Source organism: Dendrobates tinctorius, unplaced genomic scaffold, assembly GCF_039654945.1.
Source record: "Dendrobates tinctorius isolate UK_male_01 unplaced genomic scaffold, ASM3965494v1 ptg000251l, whole genome shotgun sequence".
In the NCBI taxonomy this organism is placed as follows: Eukaryota; Metazoa; Chordata; class Amphibia; order Anura; family Dendrobatidae; genus Dendrobates; species Dendrobates tinctorius.
The window spans coordinates 2,745,010-2,771,911 of NW_027361918.1; the positions used below are offsets into that span (position 1 = coordinate 2,745,010).

Genomic DNA, 26,902 nt, shown 5'->3' on the forward strand with positions numbered 1-26,902 from the left:
GACCCGACAAACCCCTAGAAGAGAACTCTCCCCAACATGTCCCCCGGCAGTGCCAAGGGTATTTCAAACAAGGGCGATGTTATTCCTTTCCACATTTAGTCAACGGGCGTTTCACTTCCTAACTGCTGCCCACACATAGCAGGATGAGTCCCCACTGCACATGGCAACCATCTATAGCAAAACGACAACATGTCGAGCAGTTTCCTGCAACAGAACCGAAAGTCAAGACACCAGCCAGCGCAGAAGTGACCAAAGTAGCAAATACATCATCAGCCGCATTCCTGGTCTTCCTCATCCTTCCTCAGCTGCTGTTCATTCAGGTCCAGCCAGTCCATAGCATCTTTAGCATCCAGAAAAAAGTGAGTTTTGTTCCGGGCCTCGACCCGCAGCTTGGCCAGGAATATCATGGAATATCAGATACCTATGGCCCTTAGACGTTTTTTGATGTAAATTTAGCTCTCATTCTTTGGACTTCTGGTGAGAAGTCAGGGTAAAAAGAAACTCCGGAGCCATCAATAGAAAGGTCAGGATGTTCCCTTGAGTATCTAAGGATATTATCCCTGTCCCTGTATTTTAGCCAAGATAGGTCTCGGTTGGTAGCCAGGAGGAGGAGGGCGGGCAGGAACCCTGTGAGCACGTTCCACAGCATATGAATGAGTTAGATCAGGGGTCCCCAACCACCGGTCCGCGGCCCAGCACCTGGCCGCTGTAGTGCCCTTGCCGGTCCGCGGACACAAGGGGAGCCCGAGGCGGTCAGTGGCGTAGCGGGGGCTGGGGTGGCGCGCAGCAGTTCTTAGACTGCCCTCATGTGTAGCGGCGGGCAGGGAGCGATCCAAGCAGCTCCGCTGCCTGCAAGAGGGAATAGCAGGAGCGGAGCTGCAAGGACCCGTCCAGCTTCCTGCCCGCCGCCCGCGCTTCCTGTCTCTGACTGACACAGAGAGGAGCGCCGCCGCTGCTGTGTCAGAGCGAGGAAGCGCGGGCGATGCTGCGGACAGGTGAGAGGAGAGAGGTGGTGTCTGTGTGTGTGTGTGTGTGTATGTCTGTCTGTGTGTGTACATGTATGTCTGTGTGTGTGTGTGTTTGTCTGTGTTTGTGTAGGTGGAGCCTGGCCCTGGAGGAGATGGGGACATGAGGAGAAGACCGTGATGGGGAGAGAAGGCCATGAGGGGGTAATGGGAGAAGGCCATGATGGGAGTGATGGAGAGACGGCAGTGATGGGGTGAAGGCAATGATGGAGAGACAGCAGTGATGGGGTGAAGGCAATGATGGAGAGAAGGGAGTGATGGGGAGAAGGGAGTGATGGGGAGAAGGGAGTGATGGGGTGAAGGCAATGATGGAGAGACAGCAGTGATGGGGTGAAGGCAATGATGGAGAGACAGCAGTGATGGGGTGAAGGCAATGATGGAGAGAAGGGAGTGATGGGGAGAAGGGGAGTGATGGGGAGAAGGGAGTGATGGGGTGAAGGCAATGATGGAGAGACAGCAGTGATGGGGAGAAGGGAGTGATGGGGTGAAGGCAATGATGGAGAGAAGGCAATGATGGGGAGAAGGGGAGTGATGGGGAGAAGGGAGTGATGGGGTGAAGGCAATGATGGAGAGACAGCAGTGATGGGGAGAAGGGAGTGATGGGGTGAAGGCAATGATGGGGAGAAGGGGAGTGATGGGGAGAAGGGAGTGATGGGGTGAAGGCAATGATGGAGAGACAGCAGTGATGGGGAGAAGGGAGTGATGGGGTGAAGTCAATGATGGAGAGAAGGGAGTGATGGGGTGAAGGCAATGATGGGGAGAAGGGGGTGATGGAGCACTCATTCAAAACCTATGGTGAGTTGAGTCACATTATAAATGTTATTTAATTATAAGTATGCACTGCTACACTACAACTGTGTCCATAGCCCCGCCCCCTTATGACCAAAGCCACGCCCCTGCCACACCTCCATCCCCACCCTGCTGGGCCATGGAAGAATGGTCTTGCTTGAAACCGGTCCCTGGTGCAAAAAAAGTTGGGGACCACTGAGTTAGATTATCAGTTCCTATTTTCTCCTTAATCCAGGCTTCAATAAAAACAGTAGGATTTTTGCCTTCATAACGTTCAGGCATGCCAACAGTGCGGACCTTGTTCCGTCTAGACCTATTTTCTAGGTCATCAGTTGTGGCCCACACAGCAGCCATATCTCTTTTAAGTTCTTTATGATGCTGCGCTGCCTTAGACACAGTACCCTCCACAACTCCGACTCGTTTCTCAAGTTGCCCGGTTCTGTCTTTAACGGCGTGGAGTTCATGCCTCACATTTTGCATGGATTCTTGTAAATAACCCAGCTGAGTGAGCACAGAAGGGATAGCAGACCCACACTGCGTAACTGCCGTCAGCGCATCTCTGATAGTAGGTTCTGTTGGCATTTGTAGCTGCAGTGCTTGGAGCTGGCTTTTGGTTTGCTCCACTAGTTCTCCCCAGCTGGCTCCAGCATCCTGCTTCTCCCGATCTCCGGAGCCTATGGCCTCCTCTTCTCCCCTCTCCCCCACCTCCGGATCCATACCTCCACCTACAGACTCCAGCTCTTCATCTGTCTCCTGGAGGGACTCGGGCTCTGCCTCCTACACTCTGGCAAAGCGTCTCTGCCGGGCTGCCACCTCCCTGTTCCTGGCCTCACTGTCAGCAGCTGCTTCCTCCAGAGTGCACGTTGTGGTAGCGGCGCCATCTTGGGACCCAGGCCCCAGCTCACTGGTCACTCTTCTGACCTTTTTTTTTGCATAATGTAAGGCTAGAGGCTGAATGTCTCTGTCCAGCGGCACCCGCAGGTCTCAGGAATGCACACAGGTTAGTTACTGACCGTGCTGTGGGGATATGGCGGCAGTAATCAGTAGCTGTGTGTGGTAGCTCAGCAGATCCACGTCCTCCTCACATGCTGCTAGGCCACACACCCCTTCATATTTGTGTCTAACGTTTTTCTTCCCGTCCCCTCTTCTTCTAGTATAGCGCCCTCCTGATGAGTGTAGCGAGTCTTCTGGCGAATGTCTGTTTCCCAGGTTTGTTGAGGTGTAGTCCGTCTCTGGCGAGGCGTCCGTCGTACAGGTAATTCACACCGTGGTCCAGCAATCGAATCCTTGTTGTCTGCACCATCGTCTTAACCAGTTGTTCACATCAAGGATCCTGTTCCATCTCCTAGTGCCATGCCCGTCTACTGGAAGGATAGAAGAAAACACTACCTGTGCTTCCAGGTCCTTTACTTTCTTCCCCATCTCTTCAAAGTCCTTGCAGATTGTCGGTAGGTCCTTCCTTGCCGTGTCATTGGTGCCAACATGTATCAGAAGAAATGGGTGGATGTCCTTGGAACTGATGAGCTTTGTATCCTATCGGTCACATCATTGATCTTCGCACCTGGGAGGCAGCATACTTCTCTTGCGGTTATATCCGGTCTGTAGATGGCTTCTTCTGTGCCTCTCAGTAGTGAGTCTCCCACCACCACCACTCTTCTTCGCTTCTTGGCTGTACTTTTTGTTGTCACTTCTGGGTGTTGCTGTGTGCCCTTTTCTTCTTTGCTTGCTGGTTGTGCCTCATCCTTAGGTGTACCATCTTCATCCTCCGCAAGGCCTTGGTATCGGTTTCTCAGTTGTGTGGTTGGTGATGTCTCCATGGTCATCTTGCTTCTTTTGGTCACATGCTTCCGTCTGCTTTTGGAGGTTCTCTGACACTTTCTTCACCTTCTGTGACCAGTAGAGATGCTTCTGTTCTTTCTGGGAAGTCTTTATTTTCTTTGATGCGTTTCAAAGTTGCAATTCTTTCTTCCAGACCCCGCACTTTTTCTTCTAAAAGGCCCCGTAGTCTGCACTTCTGGCAGATGAAGTTGGATTCTTCTTCTGGTCCATCTGTGAACATGTAGCACATGTTGCAGCTCTCCATGTAGGTCGTCACATTTGCCATGTTGCTCCTAGGTCACGCTGACCTGCTGTGTGTTTTACTTCTTGTGTAATCTACTCAATCCGCCAAGCTTTCTTGCAATAATGTCCTAGAGGCAAAAATTTGCGCACCATAATGACCTTCCTGCTGAGGGGGACTCTTCACTCTTCCCAGAAGGCACCTGGAATATGCAAATTGTCCTCCTCAAGCTTCAATTATAGATAGATTAAAGCCGGCAAATGATCTGCCGCATACAGTATAATCACAGAGTGATAGGTTAGAATAGAGATATACACTTAGAATAGGTGTGTGTATATATACAGCAGAGGGAAAGCCAGCGCCTGGGGGCTGATATTAATAGCCTAGGAAGGGACCATGGTTATTGCCCCCCCTGGCTTTTACAGAAGCCGATGTATTACCGGCTTTTCTTCTATCTCTCTCTGCAATATATATACAGCTGTGGCCAAAAGTATTGACACCCCTGCAATTCTGTCAGATAATACTCAGTTTCTTCCTGAAAATGATTGCAAACACAAATTCTTTGGTATTATTATCTTCATTTAATTTGTCTTAAATGAAAAAACACAAAAGAAAATGAAGCAAAAAGCAAAACATTGATCATTTCACACAAAACTCCAAAAATGGGCCAGACAAAAGTATTGGCACCCTCAGCCTAATACTTGGTTGCACAACCTTTAGCCAAAATAACTGCGACCAACCGCTTCCGGTAACCATCAATGAGTTTCTTACAATGCTCTGCTGGAATTTTAGACCATTCTTCTTTGGCAAACTACTCCAGGTCCCTGATATTTGAAGGGTGCCTTCTCCAAACTGCCATTTTTAGATCTCTCCACAGGTGTTCTATGGGATTCAGGTCTGGACTCATTACTGGCCACCTTAGAAGTCTCCAGTGCTTTCTCTCAGACCATTTTCTAGTGCTTTTTGAAGTATGTTTTAGGTCATTGTCCTGCTGGAAGACCCATGACCTCTGAGGGAGACCCAGCTTTCTCACACTGGGCACTACATTGCTGCAAAATTTGTTGGTAGTCTTCAGACTTCATAACGCCATGCACACGGTCAAGCAGTCCAGTGCCAGAGGCAGCAAAGCAACCCCAAAACATCAGGGAACCTCCGCCATGTTTGACTGTAGGGACCATGTTCTTTTCTTTGAATGACTCTTTTTTCTCCTGTAAACTCTATGTTGATGCTTTTGCCCTAAAAGCTCTACTTTTGTCTCATCTGACCAGAGAACATTCTTCCAATGCGTTTTAGGCTTTTTCAGGTAAGTTTTGGCAAACTCCAGCCTGGCTTTTTTTATGTCTCGGGGTAAGAAGTGGGGTATTCCTGGGTCTCCTACCTTACAGTCCCTTTTCATTCAGACGCCGACGGATAGTACGGGTTGACACTGTTGTACCCTCGGACTGCAGGGCAGCTTGAACTTGTTTGGATGTTAGTCGAGGTTCTTTATCCAACATCGGCACAATCTTGCATTGAAATCTCTTGTCAATTTTTCTTTTCTGTCCACATCTAGGGAGGTTAGCCACAGTGCCATGGGCTTTACACTTCTTGATGACACTGCGCACGGTAGACACAGGAACATTCAGGTCTTTGGAGATGGACTTGTAGCCTTGAGATTGCTCATGCTTCCTCACAATTTGGTTTCTCAAGTCCTCAGACAGTTCTTTGGTCTTCTTTCTTTTCTCCATGCTCAATGTGGTACACACAAGGACACAGGACAGAGGTTGAGTCAACTTTAATCCATGTCAGCTGGCTGCAAGTGTGATTTAGTTATTGCCAACACCTGTTAGGTGCCACAGGTAAGTTACAGGGGCTGTTAGTTACACAAATTAGAGAAGCATCACATGATTTTTCCAACAGTGCCAATACTTTTGTCCACCCTCTTTTTTATGTTTGGTGTGGAATTATATCCAATTTGGCTTTAGGACAATTCTTTTTGTGTTTTTTCATTTAAGACAAATGAAATGAAGATAATAATAACAAAGAATTTGTGTTTGCAATCATTTTCAGGAAGAAACTGAGTATTATCTGACAGAATTGCAGGGGTGTCAATACTTTTGGCCACAACTGTATATATTCTTTTCTAACCTGTCAGTGTGATTTTACTGTACGCCGCAGATGAATTGCTGGCTTTTCAAAGGACACTGTTGCGTATTTCTCGCAAGTCACACGGATGGTGCGAGTGCTGTGCGATTTTTTTTTTTTTTTTTTTTTTTCTCGCCCCCATAGACTTGCATTGGCGAGTCTCGGCCGTAATATGGTGCTGCATGCTGTGATTTCACTCACATATAGTACGGCAGAGGAAAAAAACGGTGATGGGAGCTGCCCCATAGATTAATAGCGGACCGAGTGCTATGCAATTTTTTTTCTTGCATAGCACTTGTCCGTATTCCTCTAGTGTGACTCTGGCCTAAAGAGGAGCCACAGCGCGGATTTCTTCACCAAGGGTTGATTATCTCTTCCCGGCTGTCGCCTTTTCATCGTTCACAAAAATCTTCCTTGGAGACGTGTCTCCGGCAGCTCAGTGGATCAGAGACTAGAAAATGAATCCAAACCACGTGTCTCCTCAATCACAACCTACAGAAAAGAAAGTATCACGTCACTTACTGCACCAGGTGAGTGACTTCCACCAATGGACCTGGTGGACCTGGAGGCCGGACGCACAACATCTCAAGGCCTTGGCGTCAGTGACGCTGACAGACCCTGCGTCCATCCCTGGGCAGCACGCAGTGCTGTGTGTTTCTGCACAGGGACCTCATTATATAGATATATTTGTGCCAATGAATCGGCCACAGCTCCACCTCAGAGGACTGTCACGGACGGATCTGCCAGTGGTGGACATACTGGTGAGACCAGTCTCCTTACAGACTCCATAGAGAGGCAGAGGTGTGCTGTATACTGGAGCAATGAGACAACACATCTATGCCCCTTCCCATGAAACCACATGATACTGAACGAAACATGACCACAGATAGTCCAGCACGTGGCCTGATCCTCAGGAAAACGGCACATTTATTCCACCTCTGGGTGAAAGCATCAGGCCCACAGTGATTGGCCGACTCCAGCCGATCGGATGACTTTCATATGAAATAGAAGTTAGAGAGATTCTGTCAGCAGCCTATTGTAATGTACAGTACAGACCTGGCTGTGATGGCGCTGTAATACTGATTACATTGATGGCTTTGGTGAAGAAAACCTGCCTCTCCCCTCATCAGTGACCGATCATTCACACACCTGAGGCTGGCGGAGGGGCCGAAGATCACAGACCGGAGGCAGGCGGATGGGCCGAAGATCGCAGACTGGTGGCAGGTGGTGGGGCCGAAGATCCCAGACCGGAGACAGGCGGAGGGGCCGAAGATCACAGACCGGAGGTGTCATGATCCAAGGTGGATCTGACAAGTAAATGGACAAAGTGAACTTTTTTTCCATTGGCTTGGTGCCAAAGTGGGTTTATTGCCCCCGGTGGCCATTAGAATTATTACACGTGGTGTCGTTTGTTCTAAGTTGCCCCAGTGGTGGTGAGTGGTAGTGCACTTTAGTTTTAATGTGCACGTATTACAAATCAGGTGTGAGGCTCTATAAAAGAGTTTCAGGTGTGTTTGATGATCGTTGGTGATATTGTGAGTTAGTCATTCTCAAGGAAGCCTGGGTGAAAGAAGGAGCTGAATGAGAGTCCTGGGCAGCCCAGCCAGAGGGGTTGAGTCAGCTATGGAGTCTGCATGGAGGGCTGGCATGGCGTGGTGGAGTCGCAGTTTATGGTGTCAGCAGGAGGTGCTTGCATGGCTTGGTGGAGTGACGACGATTGTGAGAGTTGCACTCAGCATGCGGGACTTGGTTGCTGAAAACTGGACTCAAGCATGCTGGACATTTTGGCAGAAGCTGGACTCATCTTTGGGACTCTGTTTACTGGGAAGCTGCAACTGGTGGTGGACTCTGCTCCAAGGCTGCACTATGGTGAAGGATCCAGTTATGGTGATGGATCCGGGTGGAGGAGAAGATGCACACAGGTGGTGGGCTCTGTTGCTAGGAGCGTACGCAACAGAGCAAAGCTAAGTGGTGTTCCCCCTGTATTGTCATTTTCCCTTGTGTGTGTTTAGTGCGGTGGTGGGATTAGTTTCCACACCGACCAATTCCCTAGTGAGGGTTTAGGGTCAGGGCAAGTCAGGGTTTTACGGTTCCTGTGCGTCGCCCGGTGCGGAACCGGCATAGGGAACGTTAGGAGTGCAGGGACTCTGGCTCAGGGGCGTGCAGGAGGTCTCCACGTCCCTATTCCCTATTGCAGGGCCCTCCGTTGTTATTGTTAACCAGGTTTCCCCTTTATTACTTAAATTCGCCTTACTGGAGGCGGGGTTTCCAGACTACTGTATATATAGGTGTAATATATCAATTCGCCAGTTGGAGGCAGTGTATCCAGCTGCACGTCTTATTATTTAAATTCGCCCCACTGTAGGCGGTGTATCCAGGGTCACGTGTGTCATATGGGTTCGCCTTGCGGTACTCGCTGCGTCCAGACACACGTGACCGTGACAGGAGGCAGGCGGAGGGGCGAAAGGTCACAGACCAGAAGTAGGCAGAGGGACCGAAGATCGCAGGCCGAGGGGCCGAAAATCACGGATGGGAGGCAGGCGGAGGGGCCGAGGATCACAGATGGGAGGCATGCGGAGGGGCCGAAGATTACAGATGGGAGGCATGCGGAGGGGCCGAAGATTACAGATGGAAGGCATGCGGAGGGGCCGAAGATTACAGATGGGAGGCATGCGGAGGGGCCAAAGATTACAGATGGGAGGCAGGCAGAGGGGCCGAAGATCACAGATGGGAGGCATGCGGAGGGGCCGAAGATTACAGATGGGAAGCATGCGGAGGGGCCGAAGATTACAGATGGGAAGCATGCGGAGGGGCCGAAGATTACAGATGGGAGGCAGGCAGAGGGGCCGAAGATCACAGACGGGAGGCACGCGGTGGGGCCGAAGATTACAGACCAGAGGCAGGCGGAGGGACCGAACATCACAGACCGGTGGCAGGCGGAGGGCCTAGGGATTACAGACCGGAGACAGGAGATGGGGCCGGTAATAACAGATCTGAGGAAGACAGAGGGGCTGGGAATAATAGACTGGTGGTATATGTAGGAGCTGGAGAATCACAGTCCATGCAGTGGCATGGGATGTGCCTGCGTTGCCCTCTACTATTCCCCAGATGGAAGGAATCTTCTAACTTATCCCTATATAACAAGCTCATGCCTTCATATTCTACATTTCAGTAATTTAGATATACAGTACCAGCTCTACCCTCGCCTACTGTATCCTCACCCATCCCGTTGTAGATTGTGAGCCCTCGCGGGCAGGGTCCTCTCTCATCCTGTACCAGTCGTGACTTGTATTGTTTAAGATTACTGTACTTGTATGTATTATGTATACCCCTCCTCACATGTAAAGTGCCATGGAATAAATGGCGCTATAATAATAAATAATAATAATATACTGCAACCTTGTGATTAAGTCCCATGACTGGTCGAAGCATCTTCTTTATTTTGTCGCTATTCTGTTTCCAACTGGGTCATGCTTGTTTGATGTGAACCAATCATTAAAGTATCTTGAATATATCGACTTTGAGAGTGTGATGGATATTCCTGTGTCTTACTATAGACCTTGGCACCACCTGGGTGATTGGGGACGTGAGAGATTACACATTTCCCGGGAATCGAATGAGCTGATATGAAGATCATAGCATCTAATGTAAACGATTGGAGGAAGGATGTTCTGGCATCTAATCCCATCTGAGCCTCTGGTGCTAGAGACACCGTGTCACCCCAACAATCCCCAGTAATGGCTGGAGGACAACGTGTCTGACCAGGTCGCTCACTCCGTCCACATCATCCCTGGAGGTTCAGTGACTGGTGTCAGTACAGACGCGGTATAGAGCCGGCTGTGTGCCGGGCATGTTCCCAGCCAGCGCTCGGTACAGTGAGCGGTGAGAGAAGCCGCTCCATGCACGCACCTGGGACTGAGGGCTGGAAATCTCCGGGGAGGAAATGGGTTCATTTCCTTTCAGTAAAACAACCGAGCAGCAACGTCACATTATTCACCCACAGATCACCAATGAAATGGCAGAAATAGCGTTCTCCAAGTGCACAGGTTCTCTAGAGGCCAAGACTGAGGGATGTGATGAAGCCGAGCTGATACAGGGAGAGACTTTACTAGTTACACAGGTATGGATTCTGCTATGTGCCATCATATTAGAGGCCCCTAAACTTCTACACGGACCTCCGATATTCATGAAGGCCATAAGGAACCGAGGCTTCAGATGTCTTCATAGGATGTTGGAAAGCACAAGCCAGGTCCTAACAGGTGGAAAGTCTCACCTGATGGACAGGTGTAAAATACCTATTAATAATCTGTAAATGTCACTGTGCAATGAGATCAGATCTGTATGTGACTGACGGTGATGTCCTTGTATGATTTACAGCCTCCTATCATAAAGACACCGAAGACCCCGATCCCTTCACACCACCCAGATTTCTCCCCGAATGACGAAAAAGACATGGACGAAGACGAGAGCAACATTTCCAGAAGAATCATAGACTTCACCTCAGAGATCATCTCCCTGCTGAGTGGAGAGGTAAACTCTTCTATATTTCTATTATCTGCTGAGTGTAGAGGTAAACTCTTCTATATTTCTATTATCTGCTGAGTGGAGAGGTAAACTCTTCTATATTTCTATTATCTGCTGAGTGGAGAGGTAAACTCTTCTATATTTCTATTATTATCTGCTGAGCGGAGAGGTAAACTCTTCTATATTTCTATTATCTGCTGAGTGGAGAGGTAAACTCTTCTATATTTCTATTATCTGCTGAGTGGAGAGGTAAACTCTTCTATATTTCTATTATCTGCTGAGCGGAGAGGTAAACTCTTCTATATTTCTATTATCTGCTGAGTGGAGAGGTAAACTCTTCTATATTTCTATTATCTGCTGAGCGGAGAGGTAAACTCTTCTATATTTCTATTATCTGCTGAATGGAGAGGTAAACTCTTCTATATTTCTATTATCTGCTGAGTGGAGAGGTAAACTCTTCTATATTTCTATTATTATCTGCTGAGCGGAGAGGTAAACTCTTCTATATTTCTATTATCTGCTGAGCGGAGAGGTAAACTCTTCTATATTTCTATTATTATCTGCTGAGCGGAGAGGTAATCTCCTCTATATTATCACTATCTGCTGAGTGGAGAGGTAAACTCTTCTATATTTCTATTATTATCTGCTGAGCGGAGAGGTAAACTCTTCTATATTTCTATTATCTGCTGAGTGGAGAGGTAAACTCTTCTATATTTCTATTATCTGCTGAGCGGAGAGGTAAACTCTTCTATATTTCTATTATCTGCTGAGCGGAGAGGTAAACTCTTCTATATTTCTATTATCTGCTGAGTGGAGAGGTAAACTCTTCTATATTTCTATTATCTGCTGAGCGGAGAGGTAAACTCTTCTATATTTCTATTATCTGCTGAATGGAGAGGTAAACTCTTCTATATTTCTATTATCTGCTGAGTGGAGAGGTAAACTCTTCTATATTTCTATTATTATCTGCTGAGCGGAGAGGTAAACTCTTCTATATTTCTATTATCTGCTGAGCGGAGAGGTAAACTCTTCTATATTTCTATTATTATCTGCTGAGCGGAGAGGTAATCTCCTCTATATTATCACTATCTGCTGAGTGGAGAGGTAAACTCTTCTATATTTCTATTATCTGCTGAGCGGAGAGGTAAACTCTTCTATATTTCTATTATTATCTGCTGAGTGGAGAGGTAAACTCTTCTATATTTCTATTATCTGCTGAGCGGAGAGGTAAACTCTTCTATATTTCTATTATCTGCTGAGTGGAGAGGTAAACTCTTCTATATTTCTATCATTATCTGCTGAGTGGAGAGGTAAACTCTTCTATATTTCTATTATTATCTGCTGAGCGGAGAGGTAAACTCTTCTATATTTCTATTATCTGCTGAGCGGAGAGGTAAACTCTTCTATATTTCTATTATCTGCTGAGTGGAGAGGTAAACTCTTCTATATTTCTATCATTATCTGCTGAGTGGAGAGGTAAACTCTTCTATATTTCTATTATCTGCTGAGTGGAGAGGTAAACTCTTCTATATTTCTATCATTATCTGCTGAGTGGAGAGGTAAACTCTTCTATATTTCTATTATTATCTGCTGAGGGGAGAGGTAAACTCTTCTATATTTCTATTATCTGCTGAGTGGAGAGGTAAACTCTTCTATATTTCTATTATCTGCTGAGTGGAGAGGTAAACTCTTCTATATTTCTATTATTATCTGCTGAGTGGAGAGGTAAACTCTTCTATATTTCTATTATCTGCTGAGTGGAGAGGTAAACTCCTCTATATTTCTATGATCTGCTGAGTGGAGAGGTAAACTCTTCTATATTTCTATTATCTGCTGAGTGGAGAGGTAAACTCTTCTATATTCCTATTATCTGCTGAGTGGAGAGGTAAACTCTTCTATATTTCTATTATCTGCTGAGTGGAGAGGTAAACTCTTCTATATTTCTATTATCTGCTGAGTGGAGAGGTAAACTCTTCTATATTCCTATTATCTGTTGAGTGGAGAGGTAAACTCTTCTATATTCCTATTATCTGCTGAGTGGAGAGGTAAACTCTTCTATATTCCTATTATCTGCTGAGTGGAGAGGTAAACTCTTCTATATTTCTATCATTATCTGCTGAGTGGAGAGGTAAACTCTTCTATATTCCTATTATCTGCTGAGTGGAGAGGTAAACTCTTCTATATTTCTATCATTATCTGCTGAGTGGAGAGGTAAACTCTTCTATATTTCTATTATTATCTGCTGAGCGGAGAGGTAAACTCTTCTATATTTCTATTATCTGCTGAGTGGAGAGGTAAACTCTTCTATATTTCTATCATTATCTGCTGAGTGGAGAGGTAAACTCTTCTATATTTCTATTATCTGCAGAGTGGAGAGGTAAACTCTTCTATATTCCTATTATCTGCTGAGTGGAGAGGTAAACTCTTCTATATTTCTATCATTATCTGCTGAGTGGAGAGGTAAACTCTTCTATATTTCTATTATCTGCAGAGTGGAGAGGTAAACTCTTCTATATTTCTATTATCTGCAGAGTGGAGAGGTAAACTCTTCTATATTCCTATTATCTGCTGAGTGGAGAGGTAAACTCTTCTATATTTCTATCATTATCTGCTGAGTGGAGAGGTAAACTCTTCTATATTTCTATTATCTGCTGAGTGGAGAGGTAAACTCTTCTATATTCCTATTATCTGCTGAGTGGAGAGGTAAACTCTTCTATATTTCTATCATTATCTGCTGAGTGGAGAGGTAAACTCTTCTATATTTCTATTATCTGCTGAGTGGAGAGGTAAACTCTTCTATATTTCTATTATTATCTGCTGAGCGGAGAGGTAAACTCTTCTATATTTCTATTATCTGCAGAGTGGAGAGGTAAACTCTTCTATATTTCTATCATTATCTGCTGAGTGGAGAGGTAAACTCTTCTATATTTCTATTATCTGCTGAGCGGAGAGGTAAACTCTTCTATATTTCTATTATCTGCTGAGTGGAGAGGTAAACTCTTCTATATTTCTATCATTATCTGCTGAGTGGAGAGGTAAACTCTTCTATATTTCTATTATTATCTGCTGAGTGGAGAGGTAAACTCTTCTATATTTCTATTATTATCTGCTGAGTGGAGAGGTAAACTCTTCTATATTTCTATTATCTGCTGAGCGGAGAGGTAAACTCTTCTATATTTCTATTATCTGCTGAGCGGAGAGGTAAACTCTTCTATATTTCTATTATCTGCTGAGTGGAGAGGTAAACTCTTCTATATTTCTATTATTATCTGCTGAGTGGAGAGGTAAACTCTTCTATATTTCTATTATCTGCTGAGTGGAGAGGTAAACTCTGAACAGGACCCGGAGCGCCAGTCTCCATTGTGATTATCGCTGGACTAACAAACATTACAGATGAGCCGACACCGGTCAGACAACTGCCCTGATTATTATCTTGGATCTAGAGTCCTGCACCTGGGAGTCGTCCCCCATGATATTCCGTGGATTTACACTGATGCCTTCTGCTTCCCATGTGAATAGAGAGGACATGTCGGTGGTCTTACAGCTTTCTCTGGTGGCGACGTCTCTGTTACCCAACTGCTCCTCTGTTCTCGGACAACTCTGCACCGGATTCTTTCTTCCCAGATTCATTTCGGGGAAACCTAGGGGGAAATGCAGATTTCCTTCTTTCACCTTCATCATTTATTGGAGTAGATTAAGTTTTCTCATGATAGTCCCCGCACTCTCCAGACACCGTTCAGGTCATCATGGTCGCCCCTTCCCTAAATATTAAGAGCAGCACATATACATTACCAGTGGAAAAGCCAAACTTCACATGCCACAAATGCAGCTCGTGTCCCTGCTGGAGGAAGAGAGGTTAGCTACGTTGAAGATCATTAAGGAAGGTGAAGAGTTCTTGGACAGAGCAGAATTATCTCTTCATGTTACAGAAAGAGAAGAAATTCGAAGTGCACCTGAAGAAACAGAGGAATGGAGACATGTGACCCAGAGAAGCAGGAGGATCAGGAGGCAGTCAGCACCCATACTGCTCAGAAACCAGTACCAGGCTCTCACGCAGGAAAACGATGAAGAAATACATCAGGATAAGACTTTGCCAACAAACAGCAACCTTGTACGCCTTCAGAGTCCTCCTGGACGGAGAAAGAAAAATGTTGTGAAGAAGAAACGGAGAGTGGTGGTCATGGGGGATTCCCTGTTGAGAGGAACAGAGGCCGCTATCTGCAGACCGGATATAACTTCAAGAGAAATGTGCTGTCTTCCAGGTGCAAAAATTAAAGATGTGTCTGACAGGAGATCAGGACTCTTCAGACCTACAGATGACTACCCATTCCTGCTACTACATGTGGGGACAAATGACACCGCAAGAAACGACCTGGAAACCATCTGCAGAGACTTTGAAGACTTAGGCAAGAAAGTGAAAGAACTGGGAGCGCAGGTGGTCTTCTCTTCCATCCTCCCAGTGGATGGCCATGGAACAAGGAGGTGGAATAAGATTCTGCAGGTGATCAACTGGCTACGTCGATGGTGCCGTCAGCAACGATTTGGATTTCTGGATCACGGAGTGAATTACTTATACGATGGACTACTTGCTAGAGATGGGGTGCACCTTACGAAGACTGGAAAACATGTATTTGGAAGTCGCTTTGCTACACTTGTAAGGAGAGCTTTAAACTAGAACAACATGGGAAGGGAAGCAAAAGACTAGAAAAAGCCATACACCTGACAAATGCTATTGAGAACTCTGCTATTAGAAGTGGAAAGGAAGAACAAAGACGAAAGAATCTAATTAATAAAAATATTGGAGAAAGAGAAACCAATCACAAACTAAAATGTTTCTATACTAATGCACAAAGCATGGGCAACAAACAAGGAGAATTGGAACTACTAACACAGGAAAAGAAATATGATGTCATTGGAATCACTGAAACTTGGTGGGACAATACACATGATTGGAATACAAGACTAGAAGGATACAACTTATTTGCAAGAAACAGACTTGATAAACGAGGAGGGGGTGTCGCATTGTATGTTAGAAACACGTATATCTGCACAGAGATTGAAGCTTCAGAGACTGGAAGTTCTGTGGAAACTGTTTGGGTAAGAATACAAGGACAGAACAATGGAAAGGACACCATTGTAGGCATTTAATACAGGCCGCCTGTGCAAGCTGAAGATATGGATGAACTCTTTATGCATCAAATGGCCAAGTTCTCCAAAAAATATGACATAGTTGTCATGGGAGATTTCAACTATCCAGACATTTGTTGGGAATCTCTCTCAGGCAAAGCTAACAGGTCAAGAAAATTCTTATCCTCTCTTGCTGACAACTTTATCTTCCAAAAGGTAGGGGAGAAAACAAGGGGAACTGCTACCTTGGATCTAATCCTTATAAACAGGGAGGAAATGGTTGAGGAGGTAAGAGTGGCTGGGACCCTAGGAGGTAGCGACCATGCTATTTTAGAATTTTGGATAACTAGAGGAGGAAGACCTGTGAAGACTCAGACGTCAAGGTTAGATTTCAGAAAGGCAGATTTTAAGGGATTCAGAAAGAGAATTGGAGGGATCCAATGGCTGGATATCCTTAAAGACAAAAATGTCCAGGAAGGATGGGAAATCTTGAAAAATGAAATTCTCAAAGCACAAATGTTAACAATTCCAAAAAGAGGGAAGAATAGGAAGCATTTAAGGAAACCTGGATGGATGAACACAGAACTTAAGCACATGCTAAAAAGGAAGAAAAAAATGTTTATAAAATGGAAAGAGGGAGGCATATCTAAAGAAGAATATAATGCTGTCTGCAGAACCTGCAGGGCACAAATCAGATTAGCTAAAGCTGACAATGAATTGAGGCTTGCAAGAGATGTCAAAAGCAATAATAAAGGATTTTGAGGATATGTCAAAAGTAAAAGAAAAGTCAAAGATGCTATAGGATTTTTACAGGATGAAAATGATGAAATGGTAAGACAGGATGTTGAGAAGGCCGAACTTTTAAATTCCTATTTTGCATCTGTTTTCTCTCAGAAAGGAAATGTAACATCAACTGTTCTTCACTGTCCTCCTAAGGGAATAGAAGAATCCAGAATATGTATAAACAGAAAGATAGTGAGGAAACACTTAGCTAACCTAAATGAATTCAAGTCTCCAGGTCCAGATGAATTACACCCCAGAGTACTGAAGGAGATAGCAGAAGAAATTTTTGAACCCCTCTCCATAATCTTTGAAAATTCTTGGAGAACAGGAGAAGTGCCAGAAGACTGGAGAAGAGCAAATGTTGTTCCTATCTTCAAAAAGGGGAAGAAGGTGGACCCAGGCAACTATAGGCCGGTGAGTCTGACTTCTATACCAGGAAAGATCTTTGAACAAATTATTAAACAACATGTATGTCAGTACCTGGATAAGAATGAAGTGATTAAACAGAGTCAGCATGGGTTTGTAACTAATAATTCATGTCAGATTAACTTAATTTCCTTCTATGACGGAATCTCTGATTGGGTGGATCAAGGAAATGCTGTAGATATAGTATATCTTGACTTCAGCAAAGCATTTGACAAAGGATCTCACACAATCCTTATTGAAAAAATGACTAAGTATGGAATGGACAAGGCAACTGTTAGGTGGATTCATATCTGGCTTAGTGATTGGACCCAAAGAGTGGTCGTAAATGGTTGCACATCCAGTTGGAAGAATGTCTCAAGTGGGGTACCACAGGGCTCTGTCCTGGGCTCTGTATTGTTCAACATCTTTATCAACGATTTAGATGAAGGAATTGAGGGTAAACTGATTAAATTTGCTGATGACACAAAGCTAGGAGGGATAGCTAATACTAGAGAAGAGAGAGAGGATTCAAAAAGATATAAATAAACTGGAGAAGTGGGCAGCAACTAACAGAATGATTTTTAACAGGGAAAAATGCAAAGTACTACATCTGGGCAATAAAAATGAAAAAAGCATATACAGAATGGGAGGAATAGGGCTAAGTGACAGCACATGTGAAAAAGACTTGGGTATACTAATAGATCACAGACTGAATATGAGTCAACAGTGTGATGCAGCAGCAAAAAAGGAAAATGCAATTCTAGGATGTATTAACAGAAGCATACAGTCTAGATCACGTGAAGTCATTATTTCCCTCTACTCCTCTTTGGTCAGACCTCATCTGGAATATTGTGTCCAGTTTTGGGCACCACATTTTAAAAAAGACATCAACAAACTGGAGCAAGTTCAGAAAAGAGCGACCAGAATGGTGACCGGTCTGCAAACCCTGTCTTATGAGGAAAGGTTGCAGGATTTGGGAATGTTTAGCTTGCAAAAGAGAAGACTGAGAGGAGACTTAATAGCTGTCTACAAATATCTAAAGGGCTGTCATATTGTAGAAGGATCAACTTTATTCTCATTTGCACAAGGAAAGACTAGAAGCAATGGGATGAAACTGAATGGGAGGAGACATAGATTAGATATTAGAAAAAACTTTTTGACAGTTAGAGTGATCAATGAGTGGAACAAGGTGCCACGAGAAGTGGTGAGTTCTCCTTCAATGGAAGTCTTCAAACAGAGGCTGGACAGACATCTGACTGGGATGATTTAGCGAATCCTGCTTTGAGCAGGGGGTTGGACCAGATGGCCCAGGAGGTCCCTTCCAACTCTATGATTCTATGATTCAATATCTCCTGAAATTAAGTGTTTAGTGAAACTGCTCCGAGACATTGAGGCTACAAGAAGACAAAATAGGAACCAAAGCCAGGACACTATTAATGGCGCCCAGTGTCCGACTTATATCCTGATCCTGCTGCCGGGGATTAGTCAGTGTTTAGACTCGCCGGTCTGCACCTTGTCAGTGATCACAGGACTTTAATTAGCCTGAGAATCATAGTATTCCCTGTTGTGAACACCTTTGATCTGGCTTCTGAGTTTGGGCTCCCTCTGGTGGTTGCTGCTGGTAATGGAGCTGGTCTGGCTGACAGAAGTCAATCACCTGAGGAGGATGATTGGAGGTCAGGTGTTACTGACTGGAGAGATTTAAGTGAGCAACCTTCCATCAGTGGTGGCCGGTGATTTGGTTTTCTTCCTGAGCATTTTGGAAGTCTGCTTGCCTCCTGCTTTGTCCTGCATCTTTCAGATAAGTTATTTGTCTGCTTGAATCTTTTTGCATTTGCTCCATTTTTTGCTTTTCTCTTATTTCTGTTTTGCTGGTGTGAGTTCAGCCTTGTTCCCTGCTGGTACCTGTGCTGGACTCTGTTCCATATGCCACAGCTTATGTCAGTCTTTTCAGTATTTCTAATCCCCTGTTATATCAGTATCTTTTGTTTTTTGTCCAGTTTACACCAGAGTTCTGATTTAGTGGGGGAGAGGTTGTGTGGCCTCAGTATTTTTGCATATCAGACGTGTTGGAATTTTTCTAAGGGTTTTGTGCGTGATTGCAGACAGTATCTTTCCTGTCCTGTTCTATCTAGACAGTTTGGGCCTGATCATTTGCTTACTCTATTTTCTGCCTGTGTTTTGTGCCTCATCTTGTCTCACCGGCAATATATGTTCGGGGGCTATCTATTCCTTTGGGGTTCTACTCCGGGGCAGTTTAGCTTTCCCCTTTCTCTCTTTAGACTTAGTTAATTCTTTGGCTGTGCCGAGGTGTCTAAGGCATCGTAGGTACGTCCCACGGCTAATTCTAGTTGTGTTGTCAGTTTAGGGGTCTGCAATCCGCTAAGTTACCAACCTCTCTGGTTATCTGGTTGCCTAATCTATTCCCCTGCTATCCTCCCCGGTTACGGAATCATAACAATTCCCTCTTCCGTGTCCACAGCGGTGAAGATGAGGCAGATCGTATCCGCAGATCAGAAATGCTCTTATTACTTGGCACAGGCAGTCTGGAGTGTTGCATCTCCTTAGCTGGGAGGCCAATGTCATGGAAGCCAGGACAGGCGCTCCGTTCTCTCTATTGCTGTAGTAATATCCAGTTTTGCCTCATAATTTACTCTTTGTGAATTTTTTTTGTATATTATTTTTTGTGTGCGGAAGACAAAAGAGGAAAATAGAGAGATTTGTAATTTTATCCTAGACGTCCACTACAGATGGTGAGGCCCAGACATCATCTTGGTCTATCTGATTGGGCCCAGTAGAAGGGTTTGGGGAGCCCTGGTATAAGGCGTACAAGACTTTGGCCAATGATGTTGGTATCTCTGCTTCATCTATTACCCCATAGATGGAACAGGTAAGGACCTACCCGGACATGGTGGGAGGAGGAAAACCGATGAAAACACAATTCTATTGGGGTGAAGAAACCACATCCAAAGAACCTCGTGCTGAGCAGCGCTGTGGAGTCTGTAAGCCATACCTCCAACTCAGACTTCTCAATTTCCATGACACCAATTCCACCAAAATGGGCTCTTGAGTCCACAGCCCTGGTGCTGAGCTGGAGATATTTGGAGTGATGTTTTCAACATGTACAGTACATGGCACGCAGAACAACATCTCATCCTGTGCTCGAAAGCTGAGGCAGACCCCTCTGCATAAAGAAAGACTGAAATTTGCCAAACGTTGTATTAAAAAACACACTCTTTGTGGGAGAATATTCTATAGACAAATGAAAGCAAACTAGATCTCTGTCACATGTTTACTGCAACAGAGAGGAGCCAGAGGACCGCAGCGACTGATTTTTCCTACTCCTGCACTGGTTAGACGCACTTCATCTTCCTATAAAATGGTGTAAGTTTCTTTGGGCATTTTAGGGGTTAATCTGCTCAGTTGAGAACTCCTGTAAGCTTTCCTGCATTAAGGCTCTCAGCTGCGCACTGATAGCCACTCCCATCTCCTATATAATCTGGATCCTGGCTAGCACTCATTGTCAGAGTTAGCTTATGCTGCATGGCTGCAGGATATTGGTGGTTATTATTGGAGAAGGCGTTTGGTGTATTTATCTGAGACTGTTGCTAGGTTTTGAGTGTGTGATAATTCCCTTTCTTCTCCTACTTTCGTTTTTCGTTTAACTCCATCCTCTACTTCCTGGTGCATTCCTCTGTTATATGCATGTGTATATTTGTGTGTTTGGTATTTTTTGTTACCCCTGTTCATATCTGTTCATATTACCTTGTTCGTCTGGTGTATTACGTTACACTGCTACTCCCCTCTTCCTTGGGTGGGGGAACGGTACAGACTGAGAGTGGTTTCAGGCAAGGTAGGTGGCCCCGGAGTCTTCACCATCAGAAGTAATCCAGGGAACAGGGTGAGCTAGGGCACCTGCTAAACATTACAGAGAAGGAGCCCCTGGTCCCTGGATACCCAACAACAGAGTCGTGACATTTGCTCTGACCAAAACCGTTTTTTTTTTTATCTATTATGTATCCTATCACTGCTCTGACAGGGCAAATGTAACTGCTCAGCCTGGAGGTGGCAGATCTAGGGACTGTCTTTTCCAGCACCCTAACACCTCAGGTGTGGGGACCATGACTCTCAGGCAACCCTTAGTGGAGCCCAAGGTCGCTTTGCCTGACAGGTTCTCTTTGGGGGGGGGGGGCATGACAAGTTTGATGTTTTCAGGGAGGCCTGTAAATTATACTTCAGGTTACGACCTTGTACCTCATGAACTGAGGAGCAACTGGTGGGTGTTATAATCTTGCTTCGTCAGGGTGACCCCCAAGCCTATGCATTCTCTCTCCCGTCTGACTCCCGATTGCTCCAGACAGTGTAGGAATTTTTTTCTGGCGCTGAGTAATATATATGACGACCCCGAACGTGTCCACACTACGTCCGCTTCAGCAGGGAGACCGTCCGTCGGAGGAGTATTGCTCCAGGTTTCGGAGGTGGTCCACTGGCACTAAGTGGAATGACTCCGCACTCCATAGCCAGTTCTGTGAAGGGCTATCAGTAAAGGTGAAGGATGCCTTAGCCCTGTATTAGTCTCCAGTTTCCCTTGCAGCGGCCATGCATCGTGCTGTCCGAGTGGATCATCGTCTTCGCCAGAGACATAAAGAGACATCCCTATGTGCGGGAGGTCCGGGGCCAAGGGAAATCTGGTCTGAGTCATCTCAGGAACCCATGCAATTGGCTGGGGCAACTTGTTCTGGAAATCAGTATGTTGATCTGCGCAAAGGGGGATGTGTTTTTACTATGGTAGAAAGGACCATCTCGTAGGCACGTGTTCTTCAATCTCATGGTAACACAGCTGCTGGAAAACTAAGGAACCTGATTTGCGGGGAGGTTAGCAACCCGGGTGTGCATATCTTCTCTGTGGGTAGGGCACAATTTTTTCTGACTGCTGATATCCATCTGGGCAATAATAAGGTGGTTATTTCTGGGTTTTGGGACAGGTTCATCCAGACTAGGTTCATCCAGGGCCTCAAACCGCATTCACTGTCCAGACCTATACTCATAATTGCCATCGACTCTGCACCCTTGAGATGGGTATTTTACTCAAGCCGTTCAAGGGTTACATGTACAGGTAGGTGCCATGCATTCAGAAGGTATTGACTGTTATGTGCTAGAGGGTCTATCCTCTCCTGTGCTTCTTGGACTTCCTTGGTTCACTCTGCACAACCCTGTGGTAGATTGGCAGACTCTGGGAGTGGTAAAGTGGAGTTCGTACTGTCAATACTAACTTAGTATTGTTAGTATTCGTCCAGGACGAAGGCCTCGTCCCACATACATTGTCCAGACCCATATCCATTATTGCTTTTGACTCCGCCCCCCCCAAGACAGGGGCTGTAACAATTATAAGGGCACTACGGAATCTGATTGCGTGGGATAACACGAGACTGAGACCAAAGCTGATGTAAATAATTATGTAAAGACGTGAAACATAATTAAGAGAGCACTTCCTGCAATGGTAACGAAAACACAGCACAATATATTAATGTCCAGTTAAACTGAAGAGCGGGGCGTGACCGCTAATATGAACCAGTCCAACTGTAATATGACGCAGGTGTGCACTATGAAAATTAGATATTGGTGTGCACTCTGCGTGTTCACTAATGGAGGTGCCAATTGAGGGAATTGATGAGATACCTCGTAGATCATGTAGAATAAATATCAATTGCACACTCCTTTTGAATGCAAACAAGATTACTTTTATTAAAGTTCAATACATAAAAGCAACCTTTGAAAGTCAACGCGTTTCAGCCAAATCGGCCTTTTTCACGACAGTTGCACTCAGTAGGTATTCTCTTCTAGAAAGAGATTTCTCTTCTCTGGAGGTGCGATTTGTTAAGTCTGGAAGGTATTGTTCAAGAAATATCCTTGAGTAGGTAGATGAATGTGGAAAACCTGTATTTCACATGTCCCGGTGGTGGCTTTATTATTAGACGTTTTGGCAAAGAACACTTATTATTAGTATAGGTAACAGCATGTCTTTCAGGGGGATTCCCGTTATTCTCTGAGAAGTTACCAGGTTTTGGTCCTGATTCCACCTTGGTTTCTATATCCGAGGAGGATTCCATAGAAGAGTCTCCGGTATCACCGTCTGCCTGTATCTTTCTATCTTCACCCTCACTGCTGTCTCCAGCACACTGCTGACAGAGCTGCCCAGACAGCACCACCACCAAACCACCGGCAGCAACTTTGTGTTGACTCTCGATCTCCAACTACCAGGGTCCTCGGACCTCCCAAACAGCAAGGAGTAAACCAGGTAGTCGGGGCCACATGAGCTCAACTATTGAGATGGATGGGCAGCTGCAGAGACAACACATAAACTGTCTTATGTTTCCTTATGTGTAATATTCATCAGCATCTCTCCTTATACAGGATTACACAATAGAGAAGAAGACATCAGGTGACTGTGTGACTCCCATCATCCATCTCCATGTATCCGGAGGAGGGAGCAGTAATGAGAGCCCCATCACAGAAGCCCCACACTCCCCGATGCCTGAGAAGAAGGTCCTAGATCTCACCACCGAGATCACAGAGCTGCTGACTGGAGAGGTGACTGCTGGGAGATTATACAGTGTACACTGGGGGATTCTGGGTGATGAGAGGAGACTGCTGGGAGATTATACAGTATACACTGGAGGATTCTGGGTGATGAGAGGAGACTGCTGGGAGATTATACAGTGTACACTGGGGGATTCTGGGTGATGAGAGGAGACTGCTGGGAGATTATACAGTGTACACTGGAGGATTCTGGGTGATGAGAGGAGACTGCTGGGAGATTATACAGTATACACTGGAGGATTCTGGGTAATGAGAGGAGACTGCTGGGAGATTATACAGTGTACACTGGAGGATTCTGGGTGATGAGAGGAGACTGCTGGGAGATTATACAGTATACACTGGAGGATTCTGGGTAATGAGAGGAGACTGCTGGGAGATTATACAGTGTACACTGGAGGATTCTGGGTGATGAGAGGAGACTGCTGGGAGATTATACAGTATACACTGGAGGATTCTGGGTAATGAGAGGAGACTGCTGGGAGATTATACAGTGTACACTGGAGGATTCTGGGTGATGAGAGGAGACTGCTGGGAGATTATACAGTATACACTGGAGGATTCTGGGTGATGAGAGGAGACTGCTGGGAGATTATACAGTGTACACTGGGGGATTCTGGGTGATGAGAGGAGACTGCTGGGAGATTATACAGTATACACTGGAGGATTCTGGGTGATGAGAGGAGACTGCTGGGAGATTATACAGTATACACTGGAGGATTCTGGGTAATGAGAGGAGACTGCTGGGAGATTATACAGTGTACACTGGAGGATTCTGGGTGATGAGAGGAGACTGCTGGGAGATTATACAGTGTACACTGGGGGATTCTGGGTGATGAGAGGAGACTGCTGGGAGATTATACAGTGTACACTGGAGGATTCTGGGTGATGAGAGGAGACTGCTGGGAGATTATACAGTATACACTGGGGGATTCTGGGTGATGAGAGGAGACTGCTGGGAGATTATACAGTATACACTGGAGGATTCTGGGTGATGAGAGGAGACTGCTGGGAGATTATACAGTATACACTGGAGGATTCTGGGTGATGAGAGGAGACTGCTGGGAGATTATACAGTGTACACTGGAGGATTCTGGGTGATGAGAGGAGACTGCTGGGAGATTATACAGTATACACTGGGGGATTCTGGGTGATGAGAGGAGACTGCTGGGAGATTATACAGTGTACACTGGAGGATTCTGGGTGATGAGAGGAGACTGCTGGGAGATTATACAGTATACACTGGAGGATTCTGGGTGATGAGAGGAGACTGCTGGGAGATTATACAGTGTACACTGGAGGATTCTGGGTGATGAGAGGAGACTGCTGGGAGATTATACAGTATACACTGGAGGATTCTGGGTGATGAGAGGAGACTGCTGGGAGATTATACAGTATACACTGGAGGATTCTGGGTGATGAGAGGAGACTGCTGGGAGATTATACAGTATACACTGGAGGATTCTGGGTGACGAGAGAAGACTGCTGGGAGATTATACAGTATACACTGGAGGATTCTGGGTGATGAGAGGAGACTGCTGGGAGATTATACAGTATACACTGGAGGATTCTGGGTGATGAGAGGAGACTGCTGGGAGATTATACAGTATACACTGGAGGATTCTGGGTGATGAGAGGAGACTGCTGGGAGATTATACAGTATACACTGGAGGATTCTGGGTGATGAGAGGAGACTGCTGGGAGATTATACAGTATACACTGGAGGATTCTGGGTGACGAGAGAAGACTGCTGGGAGATTATACAGTATACACTGGAGGATTCTGCGTGATGAGAGGAGACTGCTGGGAGATTATACAGTATACACTGGAGGATTCTGGGTGATGAGAGGAGACTGCTGGGAGATTATACAGTATACACTGGAGGATTCTGGGTGATGAGAGGAGACTGCTGGGAGATTATACAGTATACACTGGAGGATTCTGGGTGATGAGAGGAGACTGCTGGGAGATTATACAGTATACACTGGAGGATTCTGGGTGATGAGAGGAGACTGCTGGGAGATTATACAGTGTACACTGGGGGACTCTGGGTGATGAGAGGAGACTGCTGGGAGATTATACAGTATACACTGGAGGATTCTGGGTGATGAGAGGAGACTGCTGGGAGATTATACAGTATACACTGGAGGATTCTGGGTGATGAGAGGAGACTGCTGGGAGATTATACAGTATACACTGGGGGACTCTGGGTGATGAGAGGAGACTGCTGGGAGATTATACAGTGTACACTGGAGGATTCTGGGTGATGAGAGGAGACTGCTGGGAGATTATACAGTATACACTGGAGGATTCTGTGTGAGGAGAGGAGACTGCTGGGAGATTATACAGTGTACACTGGAGGATTCTGGGGGATGAGAGGAGACTGCTGGGAGATTATACAGTGTACACTGGGGGACTCTGGGTGATAAGAGGAGACTGCTGGGAGATTATACAGTATACACTGGAGGATTCTGGGTGAGGATAGGAGACTGCTGGGAGATTATACAGTGTACACTGGAGGATTCTGGGTGATGAGAGGAGACTGCTGGGAGATTATACAGTGTACACTGGAGGATTCTGGGTGATGAGAGGAGACTGCTGGGAGATTATACAGTATACACTGGAGGATTCTGGGTGATGAGAGGAGACTGCTGGGAGATTATACAGTATACACTGGAGGATTCTGGGTGATGAGAGGAGACTGCTGGGAGATTATACAGTATACACTGGGGGACTCTGGGTGATGAGAGGAGACTGCTGGGAGATTATACAGTGTACACTGGAGGATTCTGGGTGATGAGAGGAGACTGCTGGGAGATTATACAGTATACACTGGGGGACTCTGGGTGATGAGAGGAGACTGCTGGGAGATTATACAGTGTACACTGGGGGACTCTGGGTGATGAGAGGAGACTGCTGGGAGATTATACAGTATACACTGGAGGATTCTGGGTGATGAGAGGAGACTGCTGGGAGATTATACAGTATACACTGGAGGATTCTGGGTGATGAGAGGAGACTGCTGGGAGATTATACAGTATACACTGGAGGATTCTGGGTGATGAGAGGAGACTGCTGGGAGATTATACAGTATACACTGGAGGATTCTGGGTGATGAGAGGAGACTGCTGGGAGATTATACAGTGTACACTGGAGGATTCTGGGTGATGAGAGGAGACTGCTGGGAGATTATACAGTATACACTGGAGGATTCTGGGTGATGAGAGGAGACTGCTGGGAGATTATACAGTATACACTGGGGGACTCTGGGTGATGAGAGGAGACTGCTGGGAGATTATACAGTATACACTGGAGGATTCTGGGTGATGGGAGGAGACTGCTGGGAGATTATACAGTATACACTGGAGGATTCTGGGTGATGAGAGGAGACTGCTGGGAGATTATACAGTATACACTGGAGGATTCTGGGTGATGAGAGGAGACTGCTGGGAGATTATACAGTATACAC

At 45.7% G+C, this 26,902-nt stretch overlaps 1 protein-coding gene across 3 annotated transcripts in view; it reads left to right on the forward strand.

Moving 5' to 3' along the window:
• LOC141065424 (uncharacterized) overlaps positions 1–26,902 on the forward strand; it is a 102,284-nt gene that overhangs the window by 7,639 nt on the left and 67,743 nt on the right. The window contains exons 1-3 of one of the 3 annotated variants that reach the window (XM_073557917.1): positions 9,576–10,117; positions 10,375–10,527; positions 23,251–23,427. In XM_073557917.1, the coding sequence (XP_073414018.1) occupies positions 9,941–10,117; positions 10,375–10,527; positions 23,251–23,427 (507 nt within the window). In that variant the 5' untranslated portion in view covers positions 9,576–9,940. Of the gene's footprint in view, positions 1–9,575; positions 10,118–10,374; positions 10,528–23,250; positions 23,428–26,902 lie in introns of those variants that run through there. The other 2 variants (XM_073557916.1, XM_073557918.1) reach the window with 2 other exon arrangements.